Genomic DNA, 14,661 nt, shown 5'->3' with positions numbered 1-14,661 from the left:
CAGAGGCATAAAAATGGTATGCATGACTTCATCTGACTCTGGAGAAGCTAAAATCCCAAAGTATCCCTTTAAGACAAGGCAGTAAGTCCACTATACATGTCCCCACAGGGACTATGTCAAGATTTCGAGGAGGAAGAGGGGGATAGGTGTCCTACCTGTTGTACCAGTTGAAGAGCAGCCAGTTCATGCCTTCCAGCTGGTACTCTCTCAGCTGATTCCCATTTCGGTAGTCTTTGGACTTGTCCAGCTTCTGCCACTTGTCTGGCTGCGGTCTCTCCTGCACAGAGTGCGCACACACAGGGATGACTGTCCATCTCAAATAAGAGCCACACACACCCACGTCGAATGGACCAGTACATGTGCACCCCCCCTCCACAGAACACTATCAATTCTCACAATCACACAGAGATAGTCCACAAGCTACTCTCCAACAACAGAACACCTAATTCAGACACATTCCTGATTGTTTCTTTGTTTAAAAATGTAATTAACAATCAAATCAAAGTTTATTGGTCCCGTACAGATTTGCAGATACTATAGCAGGTGCAGCGAAATGCCTGTGCTTCTACCGCCAACAGTGCAGTAATACCAAGCAATATTTTTTTTAAACAATACACATATAATACAGAATATTTTTAAAAGTATACATTCTGTAGGTTACAGGGGAGGGACTTTCTATTTACACTCACCACAAATTTGTATTCAGGGATTCTCTTGATCTCCTCGAACTCCCGAATCTTCCCCGGGTCCACGTCTTCTTGAAGCTCCCATGTAGCCTCCTCATAGGACAGGGAGCACCATTTAACTAGGTAGTGTGTCACCTCCTGTAAACATACACGCACACACAGATATAGAGTGACAGTCGGTCAATGAGTCAGTCAGACACGGATACATACAGAATGTAGCCAGTGAGTCAGATACACTAAATGAAGCAAATGCACGCGCGCATACACACACACGCGCTTGCATAAAAAAGGTCAGTGGTGGTGAGTAACTGGCTTTCCCTGTCTCACCTCTCCTGTCTCTGTATCTGTAGTGATGGCCACCTCCAGAACTCGATCCACTTCTATGTAGTCAGGGTTAAAGAGGTCTTCATCAGGCTACATGGAGGAGTAGACGTTAATCAATATAAATGTGTTTCATGTGATACTTTACATAGCTATAAATGTTATGCAAAGTACAAAATGTACACCACTACAAATCAAAAACACTGTCACAGAGTAGCCAACAGTACATTTTTATATACAAACATAAAATATCCCCCAAAAATTCCGAAAAATGTGAGATGCGAGTAGGCTCACCTCAACAAATATGTGCTTCATTTGGGCCTGCTTAGTCCTGAAGCGCTTGATTTTTTGGTGTATGCGAGGGTCCTTCTCCAAATCCTCTAAAGTTGCCCATTTACAATGCAGGTAGGAGCTGTGAGCAAGAGTAAAAGGGGGGTTAAATTATATATTCAAGGGGAAAAGCATCTCAAGTAGTGTGTACACAATGCACTAAATTAAACTAATCCCACCATTTAAGAAGCAATCCCACAGGCCATAGTATCTTAACAACATGTACGGTTTTAAGAACATGGAAATGCATCGTATAACATAGATAAATATGAGAAAATCCTCCTTTTGACTGGGCGTAGCATTGAAAACCTCTCGAGAGCTATATCATCATAATGTGTCATACACAAAGAATTCTTCAAAGGAATTGGGACTATTTGATGCTACAGAATGTCTGTTATCAGATAATCACTGTCATTGTGGCCTTCCACCTTGCTAAGCACACTTACAAATTTCTGTACTTGACATAGAACTCCTCTGACTCCTCAGGTGTCTCCTCAGGGGATGCCTGGAAAGAAAAGAGAAAAGAACTAGAGAAAAACTAAAACATCAAATAAAGTAAACAAACATGTTGCTAATCCACAGACACCTTGTTGTTAGAGTGTGATACATACAAATATACACACACACACACAGTACCAGTCAAAAGTTTGGACACACCTACTCATTCAAGGGTTTTTCTTTATTTTTGCAATTTTCTACATTGTAGAATAATAGTGAAGACATCAAAACTATGAAATAACACATATGGAATCATGAAGTAACCAATAAAGTGTTAGATCAAAATATATTTTAGATTCTTCAAAGTAGCCACCCTTTGCACACTCTCAGCATGCTCTCAACCAGCTTCATGAGGAATGCTTTTCCAACAGTCTTGAAGGAGTTCCCACATATGCTGAGCACTTGTTGGCTGCTTTTCCTTCACTCTGCGGTCCAACTCATCCCAAACCATCTCAATTGGGTTGAGGTCGGGTGATTGTACAGGCAAGGTCATCTGATGCATCTCTCCCCTTATTGGTTGAATAGCCCTTACACCGCCTGGAGGTGTGTTGGGTCATTGTCCTGTTAAAAAAAAAATGATAGTCCCACTAAGAGCAAACCAGATGGGATGGAGTATCGCTGCAGAATGCTGTGGTAGCCTTGCTGGTTAAGTGTGCCTTAAATCACGACAGTGTCACCAGCAAAGCACCCCCAGACCATCACACCACCTCCATTCTTCACGGTGGGAACCACACATGTGGAGATCATCCGTTCACCTACTCTGCATCTCACAAAGACACTGCGGTAGGAACCAAAAATCTCAAATTTGGATTAATCAGACCAAAGACAGACTTCCACCGGTCTAATATCCATTGCTTGCGTTTCTTGGCCCAAGCAAGTCTCTTCTTCTTATTGGTGTCCTTTAGTAGAGGTTTCTTAGCAGCAATTCGACCATGAATGCCTGATTCACACAGTCTCCTTTGAACAGCTGATGTTGAGATGTGTCTGTTACTTGAACTCTGCATTTATTTGGGCTTCAATTTCTGAGGCTGGTAACTCCAATGAACTTATCCTCTACAGCAGAGATACGCCTGGATCTTCTTTTTCTGTGGCGGTCCTCACGAGAGCCAGTTTCATCATAGCGCTTGATGGTTTTTTGCGACTGCACATTGACTGACCTTCATGTTTTAAAGTAACTAATTGGCTCAAATGCGTTAAGGAGGAAAGAAATTCCACAAATGAACTTTTAACAAGGCACACCTGTTAATTCAAATGCATTCCAGGTGACTACCTCGAAGCTGGTTGAGAAAATGCCAAGAGTGTGCAAAGCTGAAAAGGGTGGCTTCTTTGAAGAATCTCAAACAAAATATATTTTGATTTGTTTAACACTTTTTTGGTTACTACATGATTTCATGTGTTATTTCATAGTTTTGATGTCTTCACTATTATTCTACAATGTAGAAAATTGTCAAAATAAAGAAAAACGCTTGAATGAGTAGGTGTCCAAACTTTTAACTGGTACAGAATATATATTTATTTTGCCGAGACCTTTGCTAAAGATCCGAGAGACAAGTCACATGGCTTCCTCAGATTCTCATCAGATCATCCGAGAAGCCTCCAAGGTAGCTAGCTAGCTAGCTTGTAATCCTGCAAGTGTAGCTAACCTTATTAATAGATGTATGTAATAATTGTTAGCTAAGAAACAGTAAAGTTACGCTAGCTAAATAGTTTTTTGGGTTAATATACAGATTACCTGGCTGGTGATGTCATTGAGCTCAAGAGATACAATTAAACTGTTCACGATTTTCAGAAGAGTTTCAAAGGAAGATAAAAAATAGAAAAAAAAAACATTCTACTCCAGTTTAAGTCACCAGAAGTGACCTTCAGTTGTTCAACAAAATAAATCTCGGCATCCACTGCTGAAAATAAATATAGGGGAAACGTGTGCGTGTCGGGCGGTGTACCTCTTTCTTCGCAGTTCGAACCGACAGGATTTTCTCAATGATGTTCGCCTCATCTTCAGGGGGCTCCTGTGACGGAGGGGAGAGAGGGGATTACTTACGCAGGGTAAGAGTGTGTTTGGCCTTACTGAGGGGGACAGAAGTTGGGCACAGCAGAGAGAGGGGGAGAGGAGAGACTGTGGCTGTGTCCAAAATCTATGCAGCCAACTACTTACTAAATGTATAAACCATACTAAAAAAAATACTATTTAGTAAAATCGTATGCAGTAAGCTACTAGTTCTCAAACCTCTCCTCGGGACCCCCCTGAACTACCTCAAGGGCTTGATGATTAGTTGGCAAGTTGAATCAGGTGTGCTAGCTCTGGAATAGATCAAATACATGGAATGGCTGGGCGTCCCTTAGGACTGGTTTAAGAACCACTGCAAAAAGCAACAAACATACAGTCATCCACAATGAGAAGTCATCATCTAATGCGCAATTGGGTTGTTCCCCTCCATTCATTCATTTTGGTACATCTCGTTCTCTTATCTGATAATCAGCTGTTGTCAAAAGACGATTCTCTTCGTCAATAGTGCAGCAAATTCATACTAGATGAAAAGTCTAAATGAGTATGACATAATCAGCTGTTGTCAAACACGTGTGTCTGAAAAGACAATTCTCTTCCTCAATAGTGCAACGAATTCATACTAGATGAAAAGTCTAAATGAGTTTTTCAAAATTTAACATAAAACCTTTTTGGCATACCCAAAAGGCCTATTAGGATGATAGTACGAGTATTCAGACATGGCCAAAGACAAAGAACAAGATTGCTACCTCAGCCTGCCAGGCGAGAGTGGCAGCGTTGAGGGCAGGGATGCGGCCTGTCCCCAGCACAGCGATGGTCTCCCCGTCATCATCTACCACCTTGAAGTCCAGGTCCTCGTTGTACTTTCTGCGCTTCACTTGTCGCCCTGAGCGACGCTTCTACCAGAGAAAAAAGATAGAAGGGGGTTGAGGGGTGGCTTGGGTTAACTTAGTGTAATCGATTCAAGCAATAGCTACTGTACGTAGATAAATACTGTATACTGATAAAATATGTTACTTGGGGAGTGTCAGCATGATAAGTACGTAGATTGTGGTGTTAAACAAACCACCGCTTTCAAGTAAACTGAAAATCTAAGAATACAGTATAGGCTACACAAATTATACACACACAGCTATACTAATGTACACTACTACATAAAAACATTGTAATAGTGAGGTTTTAGAGAAGCAAGTGTCACTCAGCCCATCCTGCCCTTCCCCCAGCCCTCATGCTGTTAGTCAGTTCCTCACAGTGTTGTCAAGGGGGTCGATGCTCTCCTCTCCCCCCACGACCAGCGTGGACAGGGAGGCCGCGTCGTCGCTCTCTCCAGCCTCCTGGAGGACAGCCACGCTTTTCCTCTTGCCCTTTTTCTTCTTCTCCACTGGTACTGGCCCTTGTAGGACTTGCTCTCTGTAGAGGCACAGCAGGGTTGGCACCATATAAATACTAGAGAATGTCTATTCTAGTAATTGTATTTCTATGGTTGGAACTAGGGAGTGTTTGTAATCCGTACTCAACTGACCAGTGGGTCATGCCTGCAATGTGTGTTTAACGCCTTACCTCCTCACATCTCAGCAGCTATACTAGCAGAGAATGCCCACAGCTGGATGAGTGGGACATTTTCTTTTCTTGGTTATGTTTTTTTTGGAGTGTAGATAAGAGTGCATAGGTTTTAAAAAAGTTACCCACAGTATTCGGGTTTCTAGGTTTCTTCCTAGGTTTTTGGCCTTTCTAGGGAGTTTTTCCTAGGGAGTTTTTCCTAGCCACCGTGCTTCTTTCACATGCATTGCTTGCTGTTTGGGGTTTTAGGCTGGGTTTCTGTACAGCACTTTGAGATATCAGCTGATGTACGAAGGGCTATATAAATACATTTAATTTGATTTTGATTTATTCATATCTCAAATCCGTCCATCCTGCAGAGTGATTAGGAAAATGCCCCCCACTCTGCTGCGGAAATTCCAACCAGACCACAGAATTTTGCTAAATATTAGCACCGGACAAATATTAACTCCCACAACTACATCACCTAAAACAAAGGTTCAAGGACATGGTACAAACCTGGAAAAATCTCCCCTTTGGGAAAAATCCAATCTCTCAAACTGAGAGGAGTTGAAGCAGAGTTACAGCAGTGAGTCTGACTTCCAAACATTGAGTTATAACCCACCTAAATGAATTTAATTGTATTACGCCCCACTAGAGAAACCATGTCTCTAACTAAATACAACCAAGTCTTTAACCGCAACCCACCCAAGAGAACCTGGTTGTGACCCATCAATCGAGAAACCGAGTGAAATCGAGTTAATCGAGTGAAAGCACTAGTGGTAAAAAGCCCCTCACCTGGGTTTGCGGCCCCTCTGCCTGGGAGGAGATGGGGCGCTCTTGCATTTTGCGGGGGGCTTGACCAGGGGCGGGGCCTGCACCTGGACCTTGGGTTTCCTCCCTCTCTTCACCTCTTTTGGTGCCTCTTTCGGTGACTTCCCCTCCTTCACCTTGACCTCCAACTTCATGGGCGCCTTAGACTTGCATGGCAGCAGCTCCTTCCCTTCTTTCTGCTGCCTCTTTTTCTTTGGTTTGTTGTCCTTCTCCGAGCCCTTGTGCTGCCAGGCGGCACCAGGCTCGCCCTTTTTGTCTTTTTTCTTTCGTTTCTTCTTCGCCCGCCGCCCGCCCCCTCCATCATCCTCCTCGCTATTGAGGGGTGACGAGGGGGCGCAGGGGCTGAGGCTGCCTGAACTAGTGCCCGCCTCGCCCATCCTGGGGTGCTTGGCGTGGGACATGCAGTGATTGATCTGCCCACCTCCTAGGACCCTGATCTGGTCCTTGGAGCCTAAAGGTCCGCTGGGAAATTGAGTTTGTGCATTTTGGTCTGTGGCAGTAGAGGCTGCTGTAGCTGGAGTGTGCTTTAGTAAGTGGATGGTAGACATCTGGAAGAAAACAAGAAGATGTGTTAATGACTCGATGAAAATACGCTAGATAAAATAATAAAATGGGTGTCATGCCTCTATCTTCCACTCATAATGAGAGTAAACACAGAACTGTGGGCTTACTGCAAATGCAAATCCAGTCATTGTTCAGAATCATTACACAATGGCTTTAGAAAATAACTAAATCACCAGAAATGTCTAGGATTTTACCACTGGGCTTTCTTTAAGGGTAGTCTTTCTCAGTAAAATTTGGCACATGACAAATGTTTATGTATCAAATTAGAGGTTAAAACCCCAAAGCCTGCAAATCCTCTGAAATATTTTATGCCATTCTCAGAATTCCTTTACGGTTCTGAATTTCTTCAATCCTCTGCATTTCCATGTTCCCCTCTCCCTTCCTCAAATGCACAGCTGGGCTGTCATAATGCAGTTAATTATACGGAGAAATAAAATCTATACCCTTCCCATGACACATTATGACTCGCCCTTGAAATGAAAGATGTCAGTCAAGAGGGCCCGCGCTGGTCTACCGATTCTGTGATATAGTAAAGATGTGCACAACCCTGACGTTGTGGGTGGGGGGAGAGGCATTATTTGTTATGGGGTGTCCAGATATTAAACATGATTTTGGCATGCATAGCCATCTGTACACGAGCTGAAGCAATCCATTAGTGAAGGTCAAACACACAGGTGAAATCGGCATGCATCACCAGGGTGTTCGGAGTCTGACCCAATTTGACTAAATCTGTTCCTCAATGCTTTTGTGTTAATATTGTTACAGAATTATGAGCACATGAAACCATAACTTTATTCAAGACTCATGCCAAGAAGTGTACTTTTACAGCTACAAAGATACAAAAGTAGACCCAGAACTCATTAAAACTCAAGGACACATAAGGTCAGAGAGAAGTCCTTGGTTTTCATATAGCAACAATATGTTCTTATAGCATCACCAATTGTACCCATGAGCACTGAATCACTTCCAGCAGAGAATTGTGTGTAGAGAAGGCAGATATGGCACGATTCATGTGATATGGGCTAATATCGTCGCGGGCCCATTTTGAGCAACATGTTATTTATAAACCAAGGCAGAGCACATGTGGAGGGGTATATGGGACGACTTAGACATGCAATTTCTGCCATGCGGCGTTTATTTGCAGCCTGCCTCATGCAGGTATGAGGATAATGTCAATGAAACAGACTCCCAAGCGCCAGTTGGAATCAGGGCTGTTGCCACGGAAACAGGGTCTGTACCAAGCTGTGGGAAGCAGCAACGTAAACACGCAGTCTCTGTGGTAACTCTTTCATTGCCAGCTCGCGGGACTATTTGGCATTTCCTCCGTTTAGCATTTGATTGGACAGACGCTACCCGATAGCCTGCATCGGTCAACAGCTGCTTTTTCCAGTCTTCAGGCTTGGTTGAACCATTGAAAGAGAAAAGGTCCCGTGTGGCTCAGTTGGTAGAGCATGGTGTTTGCAACGCCAGGGTTGTGGGTTCGATTCCCACGGGGGACCAGTACGGAAAGAAATGTATGAAATGTATGCATTCACCACTGTAAGTCGCTCTGGATAAGAGCGTCTGCTAAATGACTAAAATGTTTTTAAAAAATGTAAATGTAAAAGGCCAACCACTGTCATTAGGACATAGCCTTGGTCAGATAGTCAAATTCCACACACACACCTTGAATGGAGCTCTTAGGATTGTGAGATGGAAAACACACAGGTTCAGCATTCATGTAAAAGAGTGCCACCAAATAGTGGAGGTCTCAAAAGTTTAAATTATAGTGACAAATCGGCCTGGGCCCTCGGGTTAGAAGGGTGAATGACCAGTAGGAGACAGATGTACAGAACACACATTTATCACCACAGAACAAACAGACACATACACACACGGCAATAGGAAGTAGACTAATGGAATAGATGAAAGTGACGTGGTTTTCTGTAATGGAATAGAACAGGGAATCTATTACACATCAGCAAAGGCTAATAGCAATGAGGCATGTAGCACAGGCTAACAGTAATAGCACCGCTATGTAACAGTTATAGCTGTAATGTACACAATATAAATGACTACGGATTAGCATGTAGCGACTAATAGCACTGGGCTTGCGAGCAGGACGTAGCACCATAATCATGTACATGTACATAATCATGTACACCATGTACATTAGCAGTGAACTAGCATAGTATACAATATGTATAGACATTAGCAGTACCTGGTGGTAGCAAAACACAGTAAGCTATACAGTATGAACAGGATCTGCTATAAGGCTAGGCCATAGCAGTAGGCAATAGCATATAAAACTATATTACATTTTAGTAATTTAGCAGACACTCTTATCCAGAGCGACTTACAGTTAGTGCATTCATCTTACGATAGCTAAGTGGGACAACACATATCACAGTCATATTATGTAAATTGTTACTCAATAAAGTAGCTATCATCAAAGCCAGATCTAGTAAGGAAAAAAGTCATGAGATCAGAGGTGGCATAATGGGGCACTCTGGTTAGGGTGTTTGGTTTCAGCATAGCCTGAAGGTGGGGAGGGGCAGGTCCTCTTGCTGCTCCGTAGGCAAGTACCATGGTCTTGTAGTGGATGCGAGACTGGAAGCCAGCGGAGTGTACAGAGGAGCGGGGTGACATGGGAGAACTTTGGAAAGTTGAACACCAGGCAGGCCCCAGCCTAAGTTACAGGGGTTTGATGGCACAAGCGGGGAGCCCAGTCTACAGCGAGTTGCAGTAGTCCAGACGGGAGAGGACAAGTACCTGGATTAGGACCTGCGCCGCTTCCTGTGTGAGGTAGGGTCGTACTCTACAGATGTTGTAGAGAATGAGCCTGCAGGAGCGAGTCAATGCTATGATGTTTTCAGAGAATGACAGGGTGTTTTCCAGGGTCAGGCCAAGGTTCTTTGCACTCTGGGAGGGGGACACCATGGAGTTGTCAATCGTGATGGAGAGGTCTTGGATCGGGCAGGCCTTCCCAGGGAGGAAGAGCAGCTCCATCTTGTTGAGGTTGAGCTTGAGGGCCGACATCCAAGCTGAGATGTCTGCCAGGCACGCAGGAGGGAAGGAGAAAATAAGTTGAGTGTCGTCCGCATAGCAATGATAGGCGAGACCATGCGAGAATATGATGGAGCAGATTGACTTGGTGTATAGAGAAAAGAGGAGAGGGCTTAGAACCGAGCCCTAGGGGACACCAGTAGTGAGAGTACGAGGTGCAGACACAGATCCTCTCCATGTCATCTGGTAGGAGCGGCCTGCCAGGCAGGATGCAATCCAAGAGTGTACAGAGCCTGAGACGTCCAGCCCTGAGAGGGTGGAGAGGAGGATCTGATGGTTCACGGTGTTGAAGGCAGAAGATAGATCTAGGAGGATGAGAACAGAGGAGAGAGTCAGCTTTGGCAGTGCGGAGAGCCTCCGACACACAGAGAAGAGCAGTCTCGGTTGAGTGACCCGTCTTGAAACCTGACTGCTTAGGTTCAAGATCGTTCTGAGTGAGAGAGTTGGTCAGACAGCACGTGTCACGTTTTTTGGTAAGAAAATAACGAACGGATACTGGTCTGTAGTTTTTGATGTCAGCGGGGTCGAGTGTTGGTTTCTTGAGAAGGGGAGCAACTCTGGCCATTTTGAAGTCAGAGGGGACGCAGCCAGTTGTCAGGAATGAGTTGTTGAGGGAAGTAAGGATTGGGAAAAGGTCTCCAGAGATGGTCTGGAAAAGGGAGAAGGGGACGGGGTCGAGCGGGCAAGTTGTCAGGTGTCCGGACCTCACTAGTAGCAGGATCTGGAGAGAGAGGGGAGAAAGAGGTCAAGGCGTAGGATAGTTCTGTGTGAATGGGACAAATGGACTCAATAGGCTGAGTGAATGAGGAAAGGATGTCGTCAACCTTCTTTTCAAAGTGGTTAACAAAGTCATCCGCAGAAAGGGAGGAGGGAGGGGGTAGAGGATTAAGGAGGGAGAAGGAAGAAAAGTTTCCTAGGTTTGGAGGCAGAAGCTTGAAATTTAGAGTGATAGAAACATTCTTTTGGAGAGATTGGAAACCCAAATTGGTCTACATGGACAAGTTCTGGCCTGGTTTAGATCTTATCTGTCGGAAAGATATCAGTTTGTCTCTGTGAATGGTTTGTCCTCTGACAAATCAATTGTAAATTTCGGTGTTCCTCAAGGTTCCGTTTTAGGACCACTATTGTTTTCACTATATATTTTACCTCCTGGGGTTGTCATTCGAAAACATAATGTTAAATTTCACTGCTATGCAGACGACACACAGCTGTACATTTCAATGAAACATGGTGAAGCCCCAAAACTGCCCTCGCTAGAAGCCTGTGTTTCAGACATAAAGAAGTGGATGGCTGCAAACGTTCTACTTTTAAACTCGGACAAAACAGAGATGCTTGTTCTAGGTCCCAAGAAACAAAGAGATCTTCTGTTGAATCTGACAATTAATCTGGATGGTTGTACAGTCGTCTCAAATAAAACTGTGAAGGACCTCGGCGTTACTCTGGACCCTGATCTCTCTTTTGAAGAACATATCAAGACTGTTTCAAGGACAGCTTTTTTCCATCTACGTAACATTGCAAAAATCAGAAACTTTCTGTCCAAAAATGATGCAGAAAAATTAATCCATGCTTTTGTTACTTCTAGGCTGGACTACTGCAATGCTCTACTTTCCGGCTACCCGGATAAAGCACTAAACAAACTTCAGTTAGTGCTAAATACGGCTGCTAGAATCCTGACTAGAACCAAAAAATTTGATCATATTACTCCAGTGCTAGCCTCCCTACACTGGCTTCCTGTTAAGGCAAGGGCTGATTTCAAGGTTTTACTGCTAACCTACAAAGCATTACATGGGCTTGCTCCTACCTATCTTTCCGATTTGGTCCTGCCGTACATACCTACACGTACGCTACGGTCACAAGACGCAGGCCTCCTAATTGTCCCTAGAATTTCTAAGCAAACGGCTGGAGGTAGGGCTTTCTCCTATAGAGCTCCATTTTTATGGAATGGTCTGCCTACCCATGTGGGAGACGCAGACTCAGTCTCAACCTTTAAGTCTTTACTGAAGGCTTATCTCTTCAGTAGGTCCTATGATTAAATATAGTCTGGCCCAGGAGTGTGAAGGTGAACGGAAAGGCTGGAGCAACGAACCGCCCTTGCTGTCTCTGCCTTGCCAGTTCCCCTCGCTCCACTGGGATTCTCTGCCTCTAACCCTATTACAGGGGCTGAGTCACTGGCTTACTGGTGTTCTTCCATGCGGTCCATGGGAGGGGTGCGTCACTTGAGTGGGTTGAGTCACTGACGTGGTCTTCCTGTCTGGGTTGGCGCCCCCCCCCCCCCCCCTCCCCCTTGGGTTGTGCCGTGGCGGAGATCTTACTGGGCTATACTCGGCCTCGTCTTAGGACGGTAAGTTGGTGGTTGGAGACATCCCTCTAGTGGTGTGGGGGCTGTGCTTTGGAAAAGTGGGTGGGGTTATATCCTGCCTGTTTGGCCCTGTCCGGGGGGTATCATCGGATGGGGCCACAGTGTCTTCTGATCCCTCCTGTCTCAGCCTCCAGTATTTATGCTGCAGTAGTTTATGTGTCGGGGGGCTAGGGTCAGTCTGTTACATCTGGAGTATTTCTCTTGTCTTATCCGGTGTCCTGTGTGATTTTAAATATGCTCTCTCTAATTCTCTCTTTCTTTCTTTCTCTCGGAGGACCTGAGCCCTAGGACCATGCCTCAGGACTACCTGGCATGATGACTCCTTGCTGTCCCCAGTCCACCTGGCCATGCTGCTGCTCCAGTTTCAACTGTTCTGCCTGCAGCTATGGAACCCTGACCTGTTCACCGGACGTGCTTGCTGCACCCTTGACAACTACTATGATTATTATTATTTGACCATGCTGGTCATTTATGAACATTTTAACATCTTGACCATGTTCTGTTATAATATCCACCCGGCACAGCCAGAAGAGGACTGGCCACCCCTCATAGCCTGGTTCCTCTCTAGGTTTCTTCCTAGGTTTTTGGCCTTTCTAGGGAGTTTTTCCTAGGGAGTTTTTCCTAGCCACCGTGCTTCTTTCACATGCATTGCTTGCTGTTTGGGGTTTTAGGCTGGGTTTCTGTACAGCACTTTGAGATATCAGCTGATGTACGAAGGGCTATATAAATAAATTTGATTTGATTTGAAAGTGGCTTTAGCAGTGCATACAGAGGTAGAGAAGAGGGAGTGAAAGGTTGATAGGTCCTCTGGAAGTTTAGTTCTTCTCAATTTTCACTCAGCTGCCCGTAGCCCTGTTCTGTAAACTCACAAACAGTCACTCAGCCAGGAGGGGAGAGCGTAGCCGTCCGGGAGGAAAGGGGACAGTGCGAGTCATAGGATGCGGAAAGGAAGGAGAGTAAGGTCGAAGAGGCAGAAGGATATAGCAGACGGGAGAGAAAAGATTGGAAGAGGAGAGAATAGTGGGACAGAAACAGCGAAGATTGCAATGGCCATCTGGGTAGAGGCTGAGTAGCTAGAGGCAGTCAGAAAAGGAAACAAAGTGATCAGAGACCTGGATGGGGGTTGCAGTGAGATTAGTAGGCGAACAGCCTGTAGTAAAGATGAGGTCAAGTGTATTGCCTGCCTTGTGAGTGTGAGGTCAAAAGAGGCAAGGAGGGGAAAGAAAGAGTTGGAAAGAAATTAATCGAAGGTAAAGGTTGCATGTGCTTCATTCTATAGCTAGTGAACTCCTGATACAGTGCATTCGGAAAATATTCAGACCCCTCCACATTTTGTTGCATTAGAGCCTTATTCTAAAATGTATTAAATAATTATTCTACACACAATACCCCATGATGACAAAGTGTAAACAGGTTTAGATATTTTTGCAAATTTAAAAATAAAAAACTGAAATAACAAGTATTCAGACCCTTTGCTATGAGACTCAAAATTGAGCTCAGGTGCATCCTGTTTCCATTGATCTTCCTTGAGATGTTTCTACAACTTGATTGTCCACCCGTCCACCTGTGGTAAATTCAATTGATTGGACATGATTTGGAAAGGCACACACCTGTATATATTAAAGGTCCCACAGTTGACAGTGCATGTCAGAGCAAAAACCAAGTCATGAGCTCGAAGGAATTGTCAGTAGAGCACCGAGACAGGATTGTGTCGAGGCACAGATCTGGGAAAGGGTACTAAAAAAAAAAAAAAATTGTTACCCTTCCTCTGCAAAGTGAAAAGGTGTCCCAGAGTTTGAGTTAGAGAGAGCGGAGAGAAAATGCCCAGGAGCACTGTAAGGGTTTTCTACAATTCATATAGCCTAGACAGAAAGTCATTAATGAACATGAAAACATACCATGGTACAGTGGTTGCTCCTCTAAATGTTTTGCGACTATGCTGCGGTACTTAGAGGTAATTTGTGATTTAGTACGGTACCCTGTGTCACCACTTCATTGCTCCAAACCAGCGCAAGGGGGAGTTAGAGCACTGATTATGCTTTTGGGTCTACTGTGTCTCTAACTAACAATGAATGGGCGACATAAACCTAAATAGAAACTGATAATTGTGTTCGACTTCAGTATTACTTACTAAAACTGTTGCTACAATAAGGTTATTATTTTACTCTTACTGTAGTAGTGTAGCCCACTCCCGACCAATCACGTTGTACGAAAATCAAAATCATCTCCAAAATATTATTTTTTAAACAAAGCGATTATTAATTTAGAATTATATAAAAGCCCCTTGGATATTCTCAGATATATTATTAACCCTGTTATTAGCAGGACAATATATATTGGTAATGGCTCCCGAGTGGCGCACAATGGGATTGCCTTGCAGTTCTCTAGCTGTATCCCCTATTATGCATCACATCGACCGTGATTGGGAGTCCTATAGGGTGGCGCACAATTGGCCCAGCATTTCTCTCCCTCTAAAAACA

At 44.3% G+C, this 14,661-nt stretch overlaps 1 protein-coding gene across 9 annotated transcripts in view; it reads right to left on the bottom strand.

Annotated features, from left to right (window-relative positions):
* The window catches only part of chd6 (chromodomain helicase DNA binding protein 6), a 132,782-nt gene that overhangs the window by 75,308 nt on the left and 42,813 nt on the right, over window positions 1–14,661 (bottom strand). For all 9 annotated transcript variants that reach the window (XM_045691373.1, XM_014131640.2, XM_014131639.2 and 6 more), the window contains 9 exons: window positions 6,178–6,761; window positions 5,091–5,250; window positions 4,590–4,739; window positions 3,779–3,844; window positions 1,784–1,842; window positions 1,302–1,419; window positions 1,014–1,100; window positions 690–824; window positions 156–277 (listed from right to left, as the gene is read on the bottom strand). In XM_045691373.1, coding sequence (XP_045547329.1) covers window positions 156–277; window positions 690–824; window positions 1,014–1,100; window positions 1,302–1,419; window positions 1,784–1,842; window positions 3,779–3,844; window positions 4,590–4,739; window positions 5,091–5,250; window positions 6,178–6,761 — 1,481 coding nt within the window. The remainder of the gene's footprint in view (window positions 1–155; window positions 278–689; window positions 825–1,013; window positions 1,101–1,301; window positions 1,420–1,783; window positions 1,843–3,778; window positions 3,845–4,589; window positions 4,740–5,090; window positions 5,251–6,177; window positions 6,762–14,661) is intronic.

This window comes from Salmo salar, chromosome ssa12, assembly GCF_905237065.1.
Source record: "Salmo salar chromosome ssa12, Ssal_v3.1, whole genome shotgun sequence".
In the NCBI taxonomy this organism is placed as follows: domain Eukaryota; kingdom Metazoa; phylum Chordata; class Actinopteri; order Salmoniformes; family Salmonidae; genus Salmo; species Salmo salar.
The sequence above is the reverse complement of the archived record's forward strand: the minus strand, read 5'-3'. Positions and strand labels throughout refer to the sequence as shown.